At 39.2% G+C, this 24,453-nt stretch overlaps 1 protein-coding gene across 1 annotated transcript; it reads left to right on the plus strand.

Annotated features, from left to right (window-relative positions):
- Nucleotides 1-822: 822 nt before the first annotated feature.
- kif23 (kinesin family member 23) lies at nucleotides 823-11,909 on the plus strand (the record flags this gene model as incomplete). The annotated part of the gene is made up of 23 exons (XM_079257448.1): nucleotides 823-836; nucleotides 1,078-1,144; nucleotides 1,331-1,459; nucleotides 1,814-1,919; nucleotides 2,111-2,247; nucleotides 2,342-2,454; nucleotides 2,916-3,086; nucleotides 3,285-3,329; nucleotides 4,204-4,316; nucleotides 5,916-6,037; nucleotides 6,149-6,251; nucleotides 6,330-6,409; nucleotides 6,493-6,612; nucleotides 6,698-6,857; nucleotides 7,175-7,336; nucleotides 7,435-7,601; nucleotides 7,697-7,870; nucleotides 8,079-8,318; nucleotides 8,661-9,059; nucleotides 9,231-9,464; nucleotides 10,777-10,865; nucleotides 11,007-11,085; nucleotides 11,835-11,909. 23 exons carry the CDS (start codon nucleotides 823-825, stop codon nucleotides 11,907-11,909), a joined length of 3,099 nt encoding a protein of 1,032 aa, XP_079113574.1.
- Between the last annotated feature and the right edge of the window lie 12,544 nt (nucleotides 11,910-24,453).

Consider the following 24,453-nt stretch of genomic DNA (forward strand, 5'->3'; position numbering starts at 1 on the left):
TGGATGCAGGGAGGAAGCCGGAGTACCCGGAGAGAACCCACGCATACACGGGGAGAACATGCAAACTCCACACAGAAAGGCCACAGACCAAACCAGCCAAGGATCGAACCAGCGACCTTCTTGCTTATTATATTATTAGGGCTGCCCAGTGGCTCAGTGGTTAGCACTGTGGCCTCACAGCAAGAAGGTCGCTGGTTCGATCCTTGGCTGGTGAGCGTGCGTGGTTGTTCGTCTCTCTGTGTGGCCCTGCCTGTCGCCCAAAGCCAGCTGGGATAGGCTCCAGCTTCCCTGCGACCCTGAATTGGAATAATAAGGTTTGGAAAATGAATGAGAAAAAAAAAATCGGTTAATAAAGTTTTCGTTAATGAATATATTAGCCTACACCCTAGATTGAGCCGCGTGGTGCTTAAAACCGCAGTAGGTCCAACTTTACGGGTTTCATTTTTAGATATAATTATTTGATATAATTTTCCTCTGGAGTTAAAAAAGAAGCTATTTTTATTAATTCATTATTAAACAAATACATGCAAATACAAATACATACAAACACGGAGTCGCTATGAAATGTATAAATTCTCCCTGTTTCTGTTCACTTTTGGTTGCTTAGTTTCTGATTCCATCAACATATTTTACACAGCTTTTATGAGGCAGAGTGGAACTGTTGACATAAATGATTCGGAAGTAAAGGCGGAAGCACGTGATTGTAGCTGTGCGATCTGATTGGCTGCCACGGACGCTGCTTTGAAAAAAGTCCTCTGATTCGAGGCGGAGGGAAGATTCAAAATTAGAGCAACAGAAACGGAGCAGCCAGAAAAGGCGACAATGAACAAACAAGCGTAAGTACACCTTAGGTTTGGTTACTTTTACGTTCAAATCATATTACATTGCTTTGATATATGTCGGATAAATGCTACGTTAAGAGTTTACGAACTTATCGACGGTTTGTTAGCTTTGCCATGTCGTTAGCCGGAGGCTACGTGGCCTTGAGCCAGTGGCTTTGTTGACCATTTATCACAGTTTATGGTCACAAACAGATAAGGTTAACAGTGTGTTACAATGTGAACTATTTTCCTGCAGGAAATTTAAAAACCCCCGCAAGCCTCCCCCTAGAAAGTCTCCCAACAACCAGAAAGACCCGGTTGGGGTGAGTAAACAGGTTTTTACTGGGTCAAGCAGGACAACTTGTTTGCATTACTCATGCATCTCTATCTTTCTCCCTTCTATTTTGTGTTTCGTGATTTCATCAGCTTCTTCGGGGGAACCTTTGACAGTAGTAGAGATGTTGGTGTTTTAAACTGAATTTAATTAAATTAGGTTTTATGTTATTCAGGTTTACTGCCGTGTGCGGCCTCTGGGTGCGGAGGACGATGAATGCTGTATTGAGGTGATCAGCAGCACAACCATTCAGCTACACGCTCCTGAGGGCTTAAAGATAAACCGCAATGGAGAATACAAAGAGGTAAGGAACAAAAAGTTGTAGTACTTCTCTGGTTTAACTGATAATGTTATCCATTGTAATGCTGCCATGGGTTGTATGGTCGGACTGCGCAACTGTTAATCGTCTTCATAATACTCATGGCTTGTTTGGAGTCGATGCCACACACAAAAACTTTTTTTTTTTTTTTTTTAATGAAAGCACCCGTCGTCCAAAAAAGGTTTGATTTGTGGACGAATAAACAATTCAAATTAACATTTGTTTGTATAGGTCTTTGCACGTGATTTATTAGCTTTAAAATGCTCTTTTTTTATTATTTTAAAAACAAACGTACTATATTTGTGGGATAATTAAATTTATCCTTTTTTATCTTCTCAGACACAGTACTCTTTTAAAAAAGTATTTGGAGTTTCTGTATCTCAGCTGGAGCTCTTTGAGCATGTGGCCAAACCTCTTGTTGATGACCTCATTCATGGAAAAAATGGTAAGACCCCAGACCAACTCCAAAAATAAGAAAGTTTAACTACGCAATACAGGTTAAAGCACAACCAGCTAGCACATTAACCTTCCTGTATTCTCATCCTGTTTAGTATTTGTGCTCTTTATCAAGTGTGTAGAACAAGAGCAGAATGGTGGATTGTGATTCGTTCTTAACTTTGTCTCTGCCTATTGCAGGTCTACTGTTTACATACGGGGTGACGGGAAGTGGAAAAACATTTACCATGACTGGCTGTCCAGGTCAGGGTGGACTTCTTCCACGTTCCCTTGACATGATTTTCAACAGTATTGGTCCCTACCAGGCAAAAAGATATGTAAGAGACTGGCATTAAGAATAATGGAAGTGTTTAACCCAAATAAGCCTTTTGATTCTTGGTAAAATGTGTCATTATGTAACTCACTGTTCAGGTGTTTAAGACGGATGATAAAAATGGTATGGAGGTTCAGTGTGAAGTTGATGCTTTGTTGGAGCGCCAAAGGCGGGAAAACAACTTGTCTATTCCTAAAACACCTTCCTCCAGGTAAGGAGTCCTTCACAGTTTTTGGGTCTGGGTTGGCTTAAAGGTTACTTGTCAATGGGAAGTTTTGGGCCATAAATCTGTAATGGTTATTTATTTTCCATCTTAAAACATTGTCTTAAAACATCTTTTGTTGAAATTTGGTACTAAGTCTAATTGCAGAAAGGAGCTATTTCCACAATTCAACTGGTTCTTCACAGATGCACTTTAGACATTTAATCATAAGACACAAACTCTGCTCTGTTATTTAGTCATTTTATTTTCCTATCTACTTTGTGACACTTAATTCATAAGATAATTTGACAAATTTAGTGTAACAGATTGATATTCTACAGGCAATTTTGCAATGTCACGTGCATTAAAGTCAACAGTTAATGTCCCAGGTAAACTTAAGTCCGCTGACATTTAAGAGCTCTGAAGCACAAAATGTGGTATCAGTATAAAGTGTAAATTTCTATTTCTAGGCAAAAGATTGATCTTGAAATTGCTGACATGATTAAGCCAGAAGAGGCTTATAAGGCGGATGGTGTTGACGAGGACAGCAGCTACAGCATCTTTGTCTCCTACATTGAAATCTACAACAACTACATCTATGATCTCCTTGAGGAAACGCAAGAGGATGCCGTCAAACCAAAGTATGTTTGAAACGACAGGCATAAAATCCAAATGTATCCATATGCATAAAATGAATGTTTGCTGGAGTCAAGATTTTTGCCCTTTTAGTTCAGGAATTTAAAATATTATGTGTAGTTGACTGTAACACAAACTTTATAGTTTAAACTTTATAGTAGAGTAGGTGGAAGACAAAATTCTTGTCTTTTTGTTTTTACTAGGTGGAATGGTGGAGGCACACCTGTGCGCCAGAACACTGAGTTCGTGTATGTGAACAATGGATTCTCATCTGTCAGATATGAGAGTAGTTGAGCTGCCATCAAAATTTACCATTTGGAAAGTAAATAGAAACTCACCTCATCAATGTTGGAGACATTTTTAAAGTTAAAGTTGGGATTAAAGTTCTGGTGAAAAGGTATATTTTAAAACCAGTCAAATCACAGAAGTTACCTATATGTAGAACTAGTCACAGTCTAGGAGGGGGGCGGCTAACAGCTCACAATAAAATGATCGGAACTTTGCTATTTCTGCGTTTCAACATCCCAAAGTAAGTATTGACATGCACATTCCCATCTTAGGCCTCTTAAATGCGATTAATTTGTTTACTAGTGTTTTTTATGATAATAAACTTGTAGTTTATCACTCCAGCTTACAGTTTTAACATAAAGTGCTCTGTTGCGAGAGTTAATGAGTTGCTAAAGTGTAAGCCTGAACACATTAAAGGCAAAAGTTTACTACTTCTAGTTCTAAAATTTGTGCTTTAACATTTAATACTCCTACCTATATGAGGGCATGACCAACAAGACTGCAGATTGTGGCTAAACCATGTAATGTCTCCACTATTGATAAGGGTTTTTTGTGTTTTGTTTATTTTTTTGGGATGTGTGGAGATCCTGCCATCCTTCCCCTGTTGCCTGTAGCCTTTGTCATGGCCAAACTCTTGTGCATTCCTGTGTATGACATTCAAGATTAGAACCTGTCAGATCTCTTTCTTCATCCCAAGCATCCATATCCCTTCTCTTTCTTCATTCAGTGCTTGATGCTTTTTTTTAATTATTTTTTTTATTTTATTTAATCTGTTGCATGGAAAAAACTTGTTCCACTTTTTCAGTGAATAACATGTTTTTGTTGTTATTGTAGGCCACCTCAATCTAAAACCCTCCGAGAGGATCAGAATCACAACATGTATGTGGCTGGATGTATGGAGGTTGAGGTTAAGTCTGCAGAGGAAGCATTTCAAGTATTCTGGAGAGGTGAGTTGTTTATACATGGAGATCCATATTCACATGTAAGGGAATAATAATGTGTTTCCAAAAAAAACTGCTGTGATGATTTTAGTTGTAACTGACCTGGCATTGCTGGTCTCTGGGTTGATTCTGGCCAGGAAAAAGCATCAGTTAATCTTCTCTCTCAGCAGTCTGGTGAAATGGTGTTGAGGGAAAAAAAAAGTTCAGACTAAATTGAAAATGTGTAGAAGTTGTGTAGAGACCGCTTCATATAAAATTAATTTGTGATTTGAGTATTTTTTTAAGATGACAAAGCTTGTTTTTGTTTAATAACTTGGTCTAATTAAAAAAAAACAAAACAAAAAAACAACCTGTATTTTTACATTGTCAGATAATTTAAAGATAAAGTAGGATCAAAAGATAACTTGGGCTAGCATGAAAATGAATAAATCCTATTTTGATGCCTTTTATTTGTATGGTCATTATTATTATGATAGACTGGAAAGATTTATCACATAAAGAACATTAAGCAAATGTCTGCTTCTGAGCATAAACTGGTTATTGTGAGTATAGATGACAGCTGGACCAACGCCTTACTGCTATAGTCAGTAGCCACACTTCCAATTGTGTATATTAATAGGAACATAAACTTGACTTAGTCTTAATAACAAGATATATTTATTCTAAGAAAACATGTCTTTGTTTTTTTGTTGTTGTTTTTTAACTCAATTCCCGCAACCAAAAAGTTTCAATTTCTTGAGATAACTACTTGCTGTGTTGGGAAGACAACATTAAAGGGGTGCTATTATGGTATTTGGAGTTTTTTGAGCTTTCTACAGTGTTAGTGTTGAATCCTCATCAGACATGTGAATGGCACCGTTTTTATCACCTAAACGCATGTTTGAGTTTCAGTTTGAGTTCCAGCACGTTCTCCGTTCGGTTTCCATGGCGACGAAAAACGCATAGTTTTAGAGAGTTTTTTCTACTTCGAAATCCTTGTGACGTCCCGGGGGATAAGGTTCGGTGATTGGTTACCTTCTACTGGTTAACTAGGGCATGTACAAATACATCAGGCGGGTGGAAAACGTTGGATAAAGTTATTTCCAACGATGGCTGGTGAGTTTACCAAAGAGAGACATCCTGCTGCATTCATTGCTGTGGGTTGCTGTTTTCCACTTTGTTTTCAGGGTCTGATTCAGGTTCCAACATGTAGGGCTGTATGCTATGTGTTGACATTGTATTTTGTGTTTTTTTTATTGAGTTCATATTAGCCTAATCCTTCTGTTTATGAGATGTTACAATGACGGCGAAAGCAGTTGCGGTGCGCGCTCCCGATGTAGCGCGGTGGCGGGAAGCAGGGCTTAATGCGGAAGAGTCAATCCACTCGTTTTGCCGCAGGCTGATCTGACAGCCTATGGAGAGGGTCGGTCTGAAGTAAATAAAGTGATTTGTGACAATATCTCGATCAATCCCAGCCCTTCTGGGCTCAGAAATAAAAATAAATTATCCTGAAATGCACATAATAGTTCCACTTTAAACGTGCATAGTCTTGCTGTTGCCCAAAAATTACACATAAAAACGTTGTGGGACGATATTTTCCTTAAGTCACCTGTTCTGTTTCTCCAGGTCAAAAGAAGAGAAAGGTTGCAAACACTCGACTGAACAGGGAGTCTAGCCGCTCGCACAGTGTGTTCATTATCAAACTGGCTCAGGCTCCTCTTGATGCTGATGGTGACAACATTCTCCAGGTCAGCTGAAACCAAACTGCTGGTTCAAGACTAAAGCTCACTAATGTAACACCTGGGATGAAATGTAATTGATGCTTCTTTTTTTTGTCTGCTTCTGTTTTTAACTTTCAGGACAAGAACCAGGTGAGTGTTAGTCAGCTCTGCTTGGTGGACTTGGCAGGAAGTGAGCGCACAGGCAGGACTGGAGCAGAAGGCACTCGGATGCGTGAAGCAGGTTTGTTTGCAGACATCAGGATTTGATTTCGCCTTAAGCTGAGGTCCACTGGAGGTCTAACAACATTTAACCTTGCAGGTAACATTAATCAATCTTTGTTGAACCTGCGGACATGCATTGAGATTCTAAGAGAGAACCAAATGTGTGGGACGAACAAGGTTTGTGTTAGCAGCATGTTGTAAATCTGGACTTGAGTCACATTAAATAAAACATTGAGGTAATATTAGTTTTTTGTTTATAGATGGTCCCATACAGAGACTCCAAAGTCACCCATCTGTTTAAAAACTACTTTGATGGGGAGGGAAAAGTGCGAATGGTTGTTTGCGTGAATCCCAAGGCTGACGACTATGAAGAAACTTTGGTAACTTGATCCCACCACAATGTCTTGCAATGATCTCATATGTCCCCATAGTTTGTGGTACATGACTTGTGTTCTGTTTGTTCAGCTGGTGATGCGGTTTGCAGAGATGACCCAGGAGGTGGAAGTGGCCAGACCTGTGGACAGGCCCATTTGTGGCTTTACTCCAGGCCGTCGTCATAGAAACCAGGCATTTAAAGAGGAGCTCTCTCACAAGCTGGGGGAGCGTGGCGGTCCAACAGAAAAAGGTAATCAAATAAACCAGATCTGCATTTTGGAATTGTACAGGTACTACTTCATCATTTTTAACATGGGAGACCAAAGCAGATGTCATTAATACTTTATTAAATATGATAAATTGATTAAAACAAGTCAGATTTGAACATTTCGGTTGTAAATAAATCTGCCATATTTATATTTTCTTCACGCTTTGACTCAGATTTCTTCTTTATGTATTAGTATTTAGCTGCACAACTGTCGTTTTGTACACTATTCCGTTTTGCATTTATGCTCATCAGGCATTTACACAATGGTTTTAAAAGGTTTTATTATTCTGTTTTTGTAGATGTGTCATCAGCTACTAACTGCCTCGGACTCAGCCTCCCACCTTTACCATCCTCTGAGCTGACGGACCCTCATGATGACATTACTCTGCCCCGGCTGATTGAAGCTCTTCAGAACAGACACAGGATCAGACAAATGATGATTGAGGACTACAACAAAGCAGGTACCTGTTCACATTTTAGCTGAACAATTTGAGGCCAAAGGATGAGGTTACCAATAACCTGGCTTGACTGGTGTATCCTCTCCTTTGTATTATTTTAGCCAACATGATGAAATCTAAGCTTCACGAGCTGGACTCCATTCTCATTTCGAAAGAAAATGTTATTCATGGACAAAATGGCAAACTGGCAGAAAAAGACAAAGTAATCCAGAGCAACAAAGCAGAGATTGAACATTTAGAGAAAAAGACCAAGATGCAAGAACACAAGGTTGAGGGAGATAAAAAAAATTCTCCTACTTTTCCTTTAATGCTGGTTTGTAGAAAAATTCAGTTCCCTAAATGTCTCGCATTGCTCTGCTTTAGATTGACATCCTTCAAAAAACAACTAAAATCTATGAGGATGACAAGCGTTCACTACACCATGAGCTGGAAACCAGGGAGCAGCGGCTGCATAGGGAGCTGTCTGAAAAGAGACGTATGGAGCAGCGCCTGCAAGGCATGGTCTCAGACACTCAGCACAAGTGGGAGAAAGAATGTGTGAGTTATTAGAAATATTTTCTTCATCATTATATTATTTATTAGTATTCTTTCAAGACTAAAAGTATGTAAGTTGCCTGTTTGTTTTTTTTTGCAGACATTTTGCATCCTTGGATTTATTAACTTTAAAATTATTGACTTAAAACACATGCCAAAATCAGCAACTAAACATTAGTTGAACATTAAACGTAATGTTCTTGTTGTGCAGGAGAGACGTGTCAATGCAATGCAACTTGAGATGCAAAACAAGCTCTGGGTGAAAGACGAAAAGTTAAAGCAGCTTAAGGCTATCGTGTCAGATAGCAAAACTTCCGGTCGTCCGGATCCTCCACCCCGTCAGACCCAGCCTCAGTCTAAGCCTCAGCCACAGCCTCCTCCTAAGCCTCAGCGACCTTCAAGAGAAGAGCGTCTCCCAGCAAAGAGATCCGCATCACCATCACCTCTCCCTGTATGTTGTGTTCATAGTTCTTTGCTCTCTATTCATTTTATTTTTGTCTATGCACTCTTGTAGTTTATATTTAAGCATTTTAAGGGGGAAAAAAGTTCTAGTCTGTTACTGCAGTAACTGGCTGTAATTAAGTTATCTGTGACACCTTTAAATAATTCAGACATTATGTTTATTCAATTGTTCTTTGTCAGGGTTTTTTTGCCTTGTATTTGTTTTCTATTCAGTCTTGTAGGCAGTAAAGAACAAGTAAGTCTTCCGTCTCAAGGTGTATATGATCACAATCTCCTCAGTGTAGTTTACAGGATTGTTGGAATGTTTTACCTAAAACTGTTTCTGTTCCAGTCTCTACCAGATACTTTTTTTCTCTCTCCCTCTCTAATTGCACACTTCCCCTTTGCTCCCCAGAGCCCCATTGATTCTCCCCATGTCAGTCCAGGGTCACAGCAAGTCAGTGACACTAGAGTTGAAGAGGTTGAGATGAACCCAAGGCCCACCTGTCCCATCCCCAGCAGCAGTAGCAGCTCTCTGTCTGTGGCTTACTCTGTTGCTTCATGGGAACAGCGGGCAGCTCTGGACAACAGTCAGGGTTCCCAGTCCCCTAGTAAACCTAAAAGAATTCAGTCTCCAGCAGGCTCTTCAGCCAACCAGACCAAGAGGAGAAGAGAATTCTGTGGTGCAGGGGAAGGAGTCTACTGCCTCTCCCCTACCGTTGTCCTAGACATAAGTGAGAGAAGCTACAGGGTCAGTGAGTTAGTCGCAGTTAGTCATATAAACAAGTTCAAACTAACATTTGTGATAAAAAAATATAGGTTCCTGTGTGTAAAAGTGTCTTCAGCCGTGTGCCACTTGTGCCTTTTTTTTCTCCTCTTATTTTTGCAATCTTAAAATTTCTTTGTTTGATTGTCTGATCAGACAACAACACCAGTGCGTCCCCTGCACCGTCGTTCCCGTTCTGCTGGTGCGGAGAAGTGGGTGGACCACAAGCCATCCTCCAGTCTAGACTTGGGCACAGTCTTGCAGCCTGTCATTCCCAATGCCATCCAGGTGTCTGCACCAAATGAGAAGGCTTTGTCAAAGTGCGACAGATACGTCTTAACACACCAGGAAGTGGCTTCTGATGGCGAAATACAGACCAAACTTATTAAGGTAACGGATGCTGCAGATATAGATATGTAGTTATATAGTTTTGTTTCACATGAACATGGGTATTTATTCTTTGTCTATTTTCACAAAAAGTTGCATATTTTCAGTTAAAGCTGGTGTTGTGAAACAATATTATAGAAGTAATTAGAAGATTGCTGTTATTAATATAATTATTATTTTTATACTTTCCAGAAAAGTTGCTAGTTACTTTTCTTTGGATGATTGAATACAAATGTTTCTTACGTCCTGGTCTTTACCAGTCGTGTATATAGCCTAACAAGTTGCAAGAATATCACAATAATCATACAGGAAGAGGGCAATTCTATCATTGTTGTAAATGTCTCCTTTATCATATATCCTGCTAAACATTCATGGGTTTTCCTCTGAGCTGCAGCTTAAGCTGAACTGAGCACTTTTTGTGTTGCTTGAGGGGCTGTTCCTCCAGCAGAATCAACAGTGTTGTAGAGTTTTGCTTTGCCTGCAGGTTCTTCTTCAAAGCTAATTGCTGAAAAGCACTCATTCCCATCCTGCCACAATTTCCCCCCCCTTTTTTTTTTTTCTTTTCTTTTTTCTTTTTTTTTTTTTTCTCCCCAGAGGTTGCTAAGGTTTTTCCCCCCATCCACAAATTAAAAAAAAAAAAATGTGGGAACTTCCACAACATAAGCACTACTATGTCTACTAGGGCTGTAACAAAATGCTTTCGTGCCGATTTGACAACCTTTTTTTTTTTCTTTTCCCCCATTCAATTTAAGTTGTGATTCTTGGCTGCAGTCCGGTGATTGTTAGAGAAAGAAAGGTACAAAACTGACTAAATAAATGTTTATGTAAACAGCACTGTTAAGGATAAAAATAGCAAATGGCTTCACAGAAAAATACAGGAGACAAAAACAAATAAAACTAAGCAAAAGTGGGTTTAAAAAGTTTCATTTCTAGCTGCTTTTTAAAAGAGGTCCCTGAACATGCAGATCCCAGGCTGAGAGAAGGGCCCTTCCAGTGGGAAGGAGCCATTGTTGCAAAGGCTCAGTCACTCCAGAAGCTCCAGAGATTTCTTTAGTAAATGTGGATGAGGCAGTTTTTATTGGGGAAAAATTCCGTAAAATTTTAAAATAAGTTTGGGGACTTTATGAAAACACAGGATACACCATCAAACTTTTTCTCATTCATGTTTGCTCTTAGAAGGAATTCTAGTTTTACTAACTGGAGAAAGTTGCTTTTGTTTAACACTAATGGTAGTTTTTTTTTTTTTGTACATCTTTAAATTGCTATTGCTCATTCTTATTAAATCATTAGTAACCCCCTCTTTTTTTTTCCTTAGGGTGAGGTGCTTAAAACTAGAGGAGGAGGACAAGCTGTTCAGTTCACTGACATTGAGACGCTGAAACAGGAGCTCACCACAGTTCCAAGGTAACCCAATATTGTCTGTCATGAGCAAACTGTAAATTACGTGTTCATTTTTAAAGTGCAAAATATTTATGTAGCAATGATGGTTTAGATAAATTTGCTTTTTTTTAATTTATGTTTTTATTTATTTTTTTTGCCCTGAAGTCGGAAGCGGAAATCTTCTGAAGGTGTCCCAGCTAATGAAAATCAGTCAGATGGAGCTTGGACCGATGTAGAGACAAGGGTAAGATTATGAAAAAAAAAAAAAAAAAGTTTATTTATGTTATAATAGTAAATGAATCATATATGGGTTACTTTTATAAATGATAAAGTTGAGCTTGTGTCTGAGCATTAAGTGTCAAGAAGACCAAATGAAATTCTTCACATTTAAGGGCTGCTTTATTCTGAATGCATCTTCAGCCTTGAGCAAGTGGAAATCAACTTGACAGAAATGTGAATGAAGCATCAATTCTCACCAGCCCATTTGTTTGAATATTTGCTTATATGACATGTTGTTATACATTCTAATGTTATGATGGCTTTATTTTGGGGCTGGGTAGAAAATCTGCAAGAAGTTAGGTGATGAAGTGATGCAAACATTAAAGGTTCTATACGTGCTTCCATAGCCTGTGTATGAGACGCAAAAATGAGAAAATATTCTATGTGCAATGTGTGGCCCAGTGGGTGAGACTGAGATGTTTCCCTTTGTAACCTCAAGAAGGGAAATTACCTAGCAGTGGATTCTGCTATTGATCCCCACTCAAGCTCGAACTCAAGCTTTGGCAGCGTCCGAGGTGCTTTGTGTGTAAGACGGAAGAAATGGCACAAAACTTGGTTGTACATCATCCTGATTATTTTGTTGTTTTTATTAACATTTCAAGAATAGACAAGCTAACAAAATGGTGACTGAAATGCTTCCCAGCGCTCATTCATCTTTCAGTTGACATCTCCTTCATATGACTGAAGTTTTAAGTATATTTCACATCTCCCCAGTGCTCTGTGGCTGTGGAGATGAAGTCTGGATCAAACATGGGACCTGGGTATGAGCATCATGGGATCACGAAGTAAGATGTCAAATATAACCAACACATCATAGAATGGCATTTTGTTTACATGCACTGTGCATGACGGGAGTTTGATCGACATGTTTTGTATTACAGGCGCAGGAAACCCTGAATGCCCCTGATGGCTGCGATTGTGATCACTCCTCTCTTCTATCCTCACATGGCTGTTGTGCAATAGTCAGAACTGTTTTTATTTAGCTGTAGTCATGATATTTATACTTTTTTTTTTTCATGCTTTGCATATATGCAATACATGCGCATGCATAGGTCACCAAAGCTTTTGTGTAAAATGTTTTGATTTAAAAAAGAGTGTTACTGGATGGAAACGTGGTGGAAAAGTATGGCCCTTCACCGTCAAAGAAAAATAAGATGTTGGCACATAGGGTGTGAAGGAGCCACACTGTTGACACTAGTCCAGCGATTGTACTGTCTCTGTCTAATTGGTGCATTATATAAAGTTTCATGGAGTTTAAAATATCAAAACTCTTTTTCATTGTAAACTCAGGAATAAAATTCCTATTGAGGCATCACCTTGTTGACTAACATTCTATATGTATATAAGAAATATCCTTAGTGAACACTAGATGGCGGCACAGGACGGCAAGAAATAACTATAAGCACATATATATGATCATCCACCTCCCTTTACACAAGCTGTGGCCTAGGAATTGTGAACTTCATTATTGTTAACACACAATGCGCTTGATGGTGCTAATTTATTTTCAGTTGCAAATGGAAGTTTCATTACAGAGAGAGGGGAGGGATAGACCATCCTCTCACCCCACCCTCTTAAAACTGGTGCTTGAGAAGGGCTTTCATTTTGGTTGCATTTCCAGGAGTTCACAATCATGTGAACAAAGTCAGACTTTAAATGACTTCTTAAACTGCATTCATGTTCCCAAGCTTAATCTGATGTTATCAAACAGAATACCTTTTGTAGCTTCTTATAAATGAGACTGGAGACTGCTCTCATGGAAAGTCAGCTGCGTAGCAGGACTTTAGAATGTTTAAGCATCCTGCACTTTCACTTTTAAAATGACTTTTTCTTTTAGAAAGGATTCAACAGGTTAACAGATAAAAAGCATCCCATCATAAAAACCTAAAAATCTTGGATTTATAGTTCTAAAATGTCTTATGTTAACATACAGAACTACAATATAACTTGGATTTTTGATGCTGTGACCATGGTAACACTGCAAACCACTGCAGTTCAAATCAATAAACAGAATATTTACAAAAAAAATCTATACATGGGAAAAACTAAACTAAACATCCACTCTGTTTCTTATCAGCTGAGCGTTACCAGTGCAATAACCAGCTGAAGCGTGTGGTACAGTCATCTAGGTTTCGAGTAGACAGTTGAAATGTCATCTGCTAACAGTCTGGCTGGGTTTCAATTGAAAAGCACTGGAGAGTGACTAACATGGAGCCTCTTGGAGAGGGTCAAGAGCACAGAGCAACCAGTGGCCATTAAATTCACTCCTATGAGATATTGAGTGCTTTGCTTTTTGACCAGATTCTGTTTGATGTACACCATCACGTTATTATCCCCAGCTCCTCACTGCAAGCCCTCCAACAATAAGTGGCATGAGCTTTATAAAGATATTATAAAAACTCCTGTTGAGCTCCTGATCAGCAGTTTCAAAGAGACACTTGAGAGAAATAAATTAAATGGCACACGGAGGTCGGAAATTCATATAAACCAAATCTTACAGACAACACTGCTCATCCAACTGCATGTTTAAATGTGATCATTCTGCATTTCAGAGTTTTGAGCTCAGTATGATTATAAATCATGCTGTTATCAATGTTATTAAACTTGCTGGAGGGGATTCTGCTGTTCTACTTGAATACACAGTCAATTAGTCTGTCTGATTTTAAAAGAGCAGGCCTAATTGCGGTGTTTTATTGACTCTTTGCTTGAATAGCTGTGATAAAGAGGTCTTAAGCTGCCTTTGGCACCATCAAGATGAAATAATTTTCCCACCAATCTATAATGTAAATGAGAACTATCAATAATTCATTGATTCAGATTAATATAGTCCCTCTTTTGTCTTTCAAGCAATTATTTCCCCAAGTCCTTGATACTAAGTTTACACCTACCTATAAAATCCACCATATGATAAAGTGAACAATCCTCCAAACACAGTCAAAGATGTTTTGTTAGCAGTTGCTTTGGACAAATAACTTATTAAATGTGAGGGGAAATGAGCAGGTGTGAGCAGCTTTGATTAGAACTTCACTGGCTGATGCTCATGATCACAGCAGCAGTAAACACCTAGAGGCTGAGCCATGACGCTTCCAACATTAAACTTCCAGGACCTAAAGAATCGTCTGTTAATCTCAGCTCGGGTGCCAAAGGGCATCTTCCTTTGTCCGTGCCTGGCCAAGTCAGAGGTGTTTTGGTGGCACTTGTTGCATCCACTGGTCATACTGTTCTGGCTCTTCAGTTTTTTGTTTGTTTCATAACATGTTACTGCACTCACTGACATCTTCAGTCAGTTTGTAGTGTTCTGTAGCGCAAAAGAAAATGGAACATCATCCTCTTGGTTCATGAGAACTTTTTGGCTCATCCTGTTTACACATTCAGTTTGGTACAATCTGTCAAAATGACTCAAAAAGCCCTTTAATTTTGTTTCTGTTCTTGTCTAATATTAACATCAGAAGAGGGATATTTGCTTCTGTAGCTGCTAAACACTCAACTCTTCACTAGCTAGTCACTTGCACTTTTTAAGATTATTTGACCCATTACTAATATTTAAAACATTGATCATGGCTGCTTGAAAAGACGTTTTCCATTCTGTGTTGGTAAATTAGACTGGAGCTGCAGGTACATGACCTCTTTCTGCTTACACTATTAACACACTGTTCTGAATCAGGCAGTAAAAAGTGGGCACGAGTTTAAATAGGTGTGATGAAAGTGTAACTCTATCCTGTAGCACACTATACTTGGCTGTACAAGGCAGCTGAGGTATGGTGGTTTCCACTTGCCTCCAAATCTGTATCACATCAGCTGAATGAATGCAGATTTGAAGGGCAAGTTGAGGCAAGTGACTCAGTCCCAGCCATAGCTGTCCTCTGAACCACAACCTATTACATGCTTTTCTGCTCTCTGTTAGTGGTAAGCATAACAATCCCTGGCAATTAAAGTCAGTTAGTGGGGAAACAAGAGTAAATATTGCATGAGAGAGGGGCTTTTCAAAACCAAAGCTTTGACCATGGTCTCCACGCTTACATCTTTATATGACGAGGCTGTGGCTGGCTGCCAGCTACATGTGTCAGACCCAAAAGATACGTGAACGCAGATGAGTGTTGACAGCCTGTCAATTGTCATTCAGCCCATCTCCCAGCCACTTGGGGCTCATCTGGATTTTCTTTTTTTTTTCCCCACAGGTTACTTTTCAGTGCTTGTTCACCTCACTCTCATCTGTCCTCACGCATTCTAACATACACAGTAGAGACATAAGGCATCGCGTTCGGAGTTAATAAGAGGTAAAAACTCCCACGCTCTCTTTTCTGCTGGTGCGTCTGTGACGAACAGATGGGTCAAAGGGTCACAAACTCACAGAAACTCCCCGAGGTTAAGTTTGGTTTTTCAGCTGTTTGGCAGCACATTGGATAAGAATTGCTCTAACCCTTGAGTGCACGTAGTTAGTGGTCCAGAACACCTCATCCCATCTGCTGCTTTGTCTTCAGTTCCCTTTTTAGCCCTTTATTTCACAAAGCTGCTCCATTCAGACTTTTGCAGAGCATGCATCTTGTTGCTGGGATTTCCTACTTCTTGCTGTTGATTACAGTTACAACGATGAGTCAAACATCTGTCACTATCTATTTTATTCCCTAAAGTTATCACAGAGAACTGGAGCCCTGAGAGAAGTCCGTTTTTCCTCTTCCATGCTGTTGTGGTTACACATCAACATGGAAAGAACTGACCTCTGACAACTGCGATTCTAGACATGTCTGATTTCTTATTGAAAATATTGGAAGTCATTGTTGCGCAGTCTGATATTGCCAAATTGGGCTGAAGAGTTTTTCCTTCCAGTCTTTGTTCTTGGCGGCTGACTAAGTGCTTGCAGCTGTCACTTGAGTGTATTCTCCTTGCCCAGTATATGTGGCTTGGCTGCACTTTTAGCTGGCTGTGTCCTCACTGTGGTGACAGTATGCCACGACTGATTTCCGTTGACTCACATTCATCGCAACCACAATGTGTCCTTCACAGAAAAGTCTGAGTGCTTTTTTAGAAGTGCTTGATCTCATCTAGTTATCGCTGCAGCGGAATCATGCTTTGCGTGCAGTTGGCTGATTATTTAGGCAGCGTTGCGAGCAGTTTGCTGATGAAATGAAAGGAGAGGAGATGCCAAAAATTGCTATGCTGACAGTGGTACAATGCACGATGATGTATGAGTATAAAATAATGTTTGGATGCAGTTGAGACAGATTCAACTTTCTCTCTATAACATGAATCTTCCACCTTCAGTTCTGTCAGGACAAAAAAGTAAATACAAATGTATAATAACAATCCAAGTGGGGAAAAAAAAAAGATTAAGTCACTAAACCGATAGCGGAGTCCTTGTTTGCTGCCGAACAGTATTTCAAACCTTTGTCCTGCCAATACTTTCATGCAAAATTAGTCACACTGGAACTGACTTATCTGTGAACAATCATAGGTGGCATTTAGAGTTGGGTGACATAGCACCACATGATTTTCATATCTGCATAAAGCTCAGGCTAGGCCCTCCACACAAACTACCACACAAAAGCAAACACAAAAGTGTCTTTGAATACACACTTTCATTGTTTATCTTAAAGTAGTCTGGCACACGGCTGTAGTAGCTTGCACATTGCACTTTTCAAATGGTAGGTAATTACAGACAGACATGAAGCCATTGTTACCTTATTCAATCAATATGACTACGTTGCAAAGTTCATTCATTCATGAAAAGCTATAACTTTTATCAAACAGGGTGTAAAGGCTGATTATAGCAATTAGATTAGAGATCTTGTGAATGGAACAGATGTTCCATAAGATAAAAACATCTGATAAAAACAGCTTTATGTCATGAAGAGAGCACAGAGTTTATGCACATGATTAACGGCCATTCAGCCTAGCATTTGAACATTACCTAAGGAGTACATCTGCATCAGCCTTACTGGACTCTAATGATTCAATGCATGGCTAATAAACTGAAGTGAGAATTCAAATGAGGCTCAAACTGGCTGTGAGGCTAGCTAAAGCAAACACCAGGACAGCTGGCAGAGAAATCATTGTGACTAATGGTCTCAGTGTGAGACAGGAGCACGGCTGTGGGTGGTTGTTTCAGCATGCTAAGAAGAACAGACTTTGTTTGCCTTTCTATAGCATGCAGCCGTGACTGTGTGATTTTGGAAGTGTTAGCGTTGTTTGCTTTGCTTTCATTGCCATTGTAGTGTGACACCAAGACCTACTAAAAAAAAAAAAAAATGCTGTTGCACTGGTTTTCTTCCAGACAATGGAAAAACTGTTAAAATATGAAAATATTACTGCTTTTAAAAGTGGGTGGGTACATGGGGAACTATGTTGCCTCTCTGCACACTGACACTTTGAGTTTATTTGGATTCTGCTGTGACTCCTCCGTCGTGCGAGACCTAATGCTCTGTGACCTGCCCTCAGGGTGAATGATCTGATTTGCCCTTCCCTTGTCTTTTACTTCTGATCACATCCACCTCAGAGATAGAAAATGGTTGTGCAGCTGTCATAACTGAAGCATTGCACAGCGTGTTTTTGCTATTATCTATTCCATCTGAGCCGGAACAGAATACTAAACCTCAACTGCATCCCCTTTTTTCTCACAGACCGCTGCATGATCAATACCCACATCAAAGGCTCTGCGGAGATAGCAGGATTCTTTGAAGCATGTTTGTGGAGCTGGATTTGCTGAGCTAACACGGTCCACACAGAACCCCCTTGAATAAGCTTGTTTGGCTAGCATCCTCTCTGTTTGTAGAAGAACTGAGTGGATTCTAATGGAGAACAGACAAGGCCTCTGCCTTGTCTTTTCCTCCCTTTGAGCAGCTAAATGCATCAGTAGTGCCAGTGCTTTTTGCTCATCTGACATATGCTTCATTACATGCCAGCTCAAATATTTATCTAATATCAAACTGGCTGTGGTCTTTTGGAAGCACTGAAGTGCCAGAAAGATTTCTCATGGAAGACAGAAAATACCATGCATCATGTTTTGCAGTGCCAAGTGCAAATATGCCTGGTAATTAGTGACTGAAAAGAGATGGAATGCAGGCAAGCAGTTGTGTTGTCAATGAGATGCAAACCTTGTGCTGTACTCCAAAAAGCAGGAAAGAACTCCCTAAAATTGATTTCTCTGCACATATAACACAGCTTGTGTCCTCTGAAGGCTTTGAACTATTGGCAAAAATGCAAACAAACAAAAAGACTGCATTTGGTTTGTGGAGGTTTATATTCAATGCGCAGGACCCCTGCTCCTTGGCAAGCTCTTTAGATTACTGATTTTTAAATTCACAAATCATGACACCGTTTGTATGTACTTGCACTATGTTATATATGCAGCAGGAAGGTTTGACTTCCCAATCAGCTTTGGCTCATTTGAAAGTGAAATGCGGGAAAACGCTGACATCTTTTTCTCTTCCCTCCGAACACCAGGGGCACCACTAGATTTGCATCCCTGTCTCTCTCTCAATCTCTTTTTCTTTCTCATTTACATTATGGATGGTTCATTTAGTTTACACGACCGAGTGAATACATAACCCTGGGCCATTCAAAATACCGTGAGGGCCTGTAGGGATAGAATGAAACCACATAAGCAGAAAAGATTGCTGCACTGCCATCTGCAGCAGCCTGCAATTCAGCTCTTCCCCTTTCATGTGGTTGACAAACATGGCCTGCAGCTGACCCAGATGGCTGGGCTCAATGACCTGTATTAGTTATATACAGTGAGTAATGACTTACAGAAACGTGATTTAATGCAGAATTGACCATTTCTAAACATCCCTGAACAGCGGTTGTTTAAGCACGACTGGATCTGCCGATAAATGACCATTTCTTTTCTATAGAGTATGAGGAGTCATTGAATGTTTAGGTGAGTAAAATGATCATATGGCATTTTAGTTCACTAGACATTAATCTAAGTGAAAACTTCCTGGAGATTTTGCATCAACATGTTAGGTAGTATTCTCACTCAATATATTTATATATTTACAATATTTACAATACATTTATATATACAATATATACAATATATTTGTATCACCTTCCTGTTGTCTGTGGTCATTAAACTTGAGTCAGTTTCTGGATGCTCATCACCTGGATTATCAGACTTACAAATGAATTATTTGTCTAATTTTGGTGGTTTAAAAACACCTACCATTACCATCTAAAGAGCTTTAACTTTAGTGCTCTACACTTGATAGGGATCCTGGAGCTTTTACAATGGTTTCAGATGTTCACAAGCTTTAATCGGTTAGACTCGAAGCACCCTCTAAACATGATATAGATCCACAAGTATACTTATCCATCAAATTCTTTGTCCATAAAAGCAGTTCGTTGTGGGGTTGTGAGCTGCAAGGACACCACTTTTTCATGCTTGTTGAAAGTCTTCAGGGCACAATATAGTTAACAAATATGCACAGCAGAAATCAGGTACTCAAAGTAAATGGTGAATTATGAGTAAAGAAGATAGTTTAGTAAATAAATGAGATTTTGGACACAGCCTGTGAAATGCGTATGTGAGAGATAAAAAGCTAAAAGTCAGGCGAGGAGGCCTGCATGTGGTGAATAGTTTTCTTATCTGTATATTTTGTGTGTGTAGGTGTGTGTATGTGTGTTTTATGGTTGGGTAAAGCTGTTAACATCCTGGCTGCAATGTTTAACTGATGATAAGAATTTAATACCTGCATTCAGATTAAAAACGTGCTCTGGAGCATAATGCAAGTGCTTATTCCTGCTGCCAAGAAGTTTGACTTCACTTTGTTTTTCATCATAGAAACACAAACTACACAATGATCCCAGTGGCGAGGTGGTTATACAACCTTAAGTACTCAATGAGCTCAATCACAGAGATGGCACTTGCATATAAAACACAACATTGCCCACATGGAACAAGAACGCCGTGTGTGATTTCACAGAAAGATGTTTCACAAGCAGCTGTTATTGTGTCTTGGTGATAAAAAAGTCCCAGTGTGAGAAAACATTTGTTTAGAGACCAGGTTGCGAAGTCCACCTCTGCACCCTCATCTTTCACATCAGCTGTGGTTCTGTTGCTTTGCTTTACATTTAGCACCACAGCTCCAGCCTGGACAGGTCCACGTCTGTTATCTCAATGATGTTCTAATTCTAGTCAAACAGTTCTGTGTTTGACTCAATAGAGGCAGTGTTAGTCAGGAGAGTCAATATTAGCAGAGCACACAGAGCAGGGCTGGTGTTAGGAGAGACAGGAGTTGTGTGTGTGTGTGTGTGTGTGTGTGTGTGTGGGGTGGGTGTGTATGTGACAGGATACACGGTTAAGTGTGCTCTGTTAGTGAACCTTGACCGCCCACTGCAGTAATAATAATAAAGATAATAGGAAAAAGGAAGCAGGCAAACTTCTGCTTACTTTTGCCTCAGTTGCTTCCACGTTTGACAAGAATGACATTTCTTTTATCGCCTGTCTCTTATGTGGATGTTATTGTTAGACGTCAGCGTTCCAGCACTCAGGCTTTTTCATTCCTCAGCATGCAGCAGACCCTGCAGTCGAGCCTGAACCTGCTGACAGTCCTGTGAAGCAGATTTTGTTTCAGTTTATTCACTGTCAAACAGCTGCCAATATCAACGGCCTGATTATGAAATTGTCACGATCAGATTGCACAACAACCACAATAATCCTTCCATTCAGTAAATGTACTGTGGGAGTGTAAACTCAAAGTGAAGTCATGGCTAAAGGTGATTCACAATGATTTCACCACGTAAAACATGAGGTGGCCTGAAGAAAATTTATATTAGAATGAAGTTTTAATTACAGGCAGCAGCTCAATAATATTTCATTTGCAGTTATGAAGTCAGAAAAAAAATATATAAATCAATCAACCAACATTACCTTCTGTTTGTTCATGGTTCATCCTCCAGCACACATTAATCTACATGATGGAGTGAAAAAAAAACAATGTTAAACTTATGCATCTGTTTCCCACTTTAATTAGAGCATGCTGACTACTTCAGTCTTTTTCAATTGTAAGAAAGGTCCTACAGCCAAATTAATAACCAGCCTTACTCTGCATAACTGAAGATATTGTTATTTGAAGTGTAATAGAAGCAGGAGGAAGTGGGAAATAGACACAGGAGGTTACTATTTAAACAGGCTTTGGTTCTGCAAACTGCTTCACTGTCATGTCAGAATAACTTTGGGCCAATTTTCAAGTTTGACAGAAGTTTTCAATGTAGCATGTCATGCACAATAGAAAACTGTCTTGGAAAAAAAAATACAACAAAGCTCTTTCCTCTGGATGATATTTCCTATTATTTCTGTTCTGACAGATGTTTTTTCATGCCAACATCCATAGAGAGGTCCCATATGAAAAGTGCACCAATCTGTTTGGTCTGCCTCAGATACACATCAACATTTACAGTGTATTGTGCTTTAGATGCTGCACTTTTGGCTGTGTGATAATTAAAGCTTAGATGATCCCTCGGTTCTTTAGTCTGGAGGACAGTTTTCAAATTTTAATCCATAAGACCACAGGAAAGTTTTCCACTTTGCCTCAGAGCATCTTAAATAAACTCAAACTCAGAGAACGGTTTAAAGAGCTTAACTTTATGTTTTTGTTTTTTTGTTTATAGATTATAAAGCTCCATTTGTCCTGAGCTGAATTCACATACTGTGATTTACAGAAGTGATTTTGCTTCAGAATAATGGCCATTTAATCCTTGCTTTTCAAGCCTGCAAAATATCACTGCTATCACTTGGGTTGTTGAACTATTTCCACAAATCATGGATTTAAATAACTTGCAGTTCATTGCTTTCTGTTGTTATTCTTCCATTTCCCCCCCCCTGGAAATCTGGCAGGGGCTGCACGGTGGCGCAGTGGTTAGCACTGTGGCCTCACAGCAAGAAGGTTGCTGGTTCGATCCTTGGCTGGTTTGGTCAGTGGCCTTTCTGTGTGGAGTTTGCATGTTCTCCCCGTGTATGCGTGGGTTCTCTCTGGGTACTCCAGCTTCCTCCCACCATCCAAAGACATGCATGATAGGTTAATTGGTCACTCTAAATTGCCCCTAGGAGTGAGTGTGAGCGTGAGTGGTTGTTCATCTCTCTGTGTGTGGCCCTGCAATGGACTGGCGAGCTGTCCAGGGTGTACCCTGCCTGTCGCCCAAAGCCGGCTGGGATAGGCTCCAGCTTCCCTGCGACCCTGAATTGGAATAAGCAGTTCAGAAAATGAATGAATGAATGAAATCTGGCAGTTTGATTTCATGGAAGTATGTGAGTTTTGATATGTGAATGTTTCTGATTTTTACAGAAATACTCTAAATTATAGGGGAAGCTTTTATATCTGTCAAGCAGCTTTTTAAAACAGAAATATGAGAACAGCTGTGATGGCAGTAAACAGCCAGTCATATCTGACTGAGCTGGTGGCCTTGTTAGCGGTAATAACTAGTGTAAACAAACAGCAGCAGTGTATTTTAAGGTCATCACTAACATCAACCAAAACCTCCCAGTCAGCACAAAGCAGTAGCTCTGATGTGGCAGCACACTCCTCCTATTTAAATCTGCTGACATGTGAAAAAGCAACATTAGCTAATGCACTACTTAAAGACCATAATTGCTCTTTCCCCTACTGTTAATGAATGCTAATTAGAAGTCTGGAGCAGTTTGTGGTGTGTGCTGGCTGCTCTTCTAATGTGCCGTATTGTTCCTCTCCTCGCTCCAGCTCAGCACTAATGCTGCTGTGCCAGCTATTAAAGTCAGATAAGCTATCCATCTTTAGCATTGCCAGCCAAAAAGCCACTAATAGCTTAGCCACAAAATTGTTAATTTCCATGGTTTCCTTTCCCTGTTTGACTACTGGCTCTCGGTGTAAATCAGATACTCTGAGGATGATATTTCTGTTTGACTCCAGAGTGTTATTGTTGCACTTGTTTTTTCTACATGTTTACCAGCTTCATCATCACAAAACACTAGGGAAGCAGGCTACTATAGTTGCAGGTACCTTCTTAAAAAAAAAGGCCTGTTTCAACAAGACACTTCATCTTGAAAGCTGTTGTTAAAGCCTACTTATGGTGTAAAATTTCCCCTTACATGCTAAATCTGTCTATGACTCTTAAAACAGAAGTGCATTTACGGATCCGTCATGTTGGCTGTAATAATGTGATTTAATCCCTGAAACAACCCGACTGTAATAAGGGTAATCACTACCACACTTTTAATGAGTTTTGAGAGACATGTTAGCTTTGATATTATTCTCATTCCAGATTGCTGTTAATTTTACAACTGGTTTTAAGATCTGGCAATCATCCATTCGCCAGTTCAGGCTACAGGCCACTGAAGATTTGACTAGTAAAGTGGATACATAGTAGTGAACACAGGATGAATAAAGCACTTCTGTTAGGATACGCTCAGTTTTATGGCATCCTTAATATTTTCACTGAACAAATAAAAAAAAGTTTTGTTTTTTTTTAGAAGTAAGTTAACTCTCAGGGTAAAGCTAAGGATCGACACCTGTATTCATATATACATGTACAGTTGCCATGTGTGTGGACCCATGGCAAGTACACACACAGTAAATGGCTCATTCTTAGAGAATAAAAAACATGTGTTATTTAGGTAAGATGATTAGAAACCAGTTCCTTAGCTTTTTATGACTTGGCTTGTGTGAACACTGATTGGATAACAATGAACTGACTGGAATTGATTATTTTTTGCTAAGTGCTTTGAGTTGAATTGGACTATATGAAGAAAGCGGAATTGAACTAAATAGCACCAGAAACAGTTTTTCTGACATCCTCGTTAACGTTTGACAAAATAATAGATATTTGATCTTGTTACATGCTGCGCCTTTAGCTGTGTTGTGACAAAGCAAAAAATTAAAGAAATTTAATAAATTTAATAAATATTAGCTTACAGTACATTTAAATGTTTATATATATATATATATATATATATATATATATATATATGTATATATACAAATAAATATGTATATATATATATACATATGTATATATATATATACACACACATATATATATATACATATATATATATATATATATGTATATATATATATATATATATATATATATATATATATATATATATATATATATATATATATATATAGACACACGGCACTAACATGGGGACTGTTATAGTATGGGTCTTTTGATGAATTTGATGTTACTTTGATGATGTCCCACTATTCACCGCATGTGGAAACTGTGAACGATCCACTGAGCTGTCTGAATAATTGATGAAAATCAATCATCTGGGTTTGGTGATAGAACAACAGCTGAGTTTATGTATGCAGCACACTGCAGTGTTAACAGGATCAAATCAGGTCATAAGAAATTA

This window comes from Telmatherina bonti, assembly GCF_933228915.1.
Source record: "Telmatherina bonti genome assembly, chromosome: 2".
NCBI lineage: Eukaryota > Metazoa > Chordata > Actinopteri > Atheriniformes > Telmatherinidae > Telmatherina > Telmatherina bonti.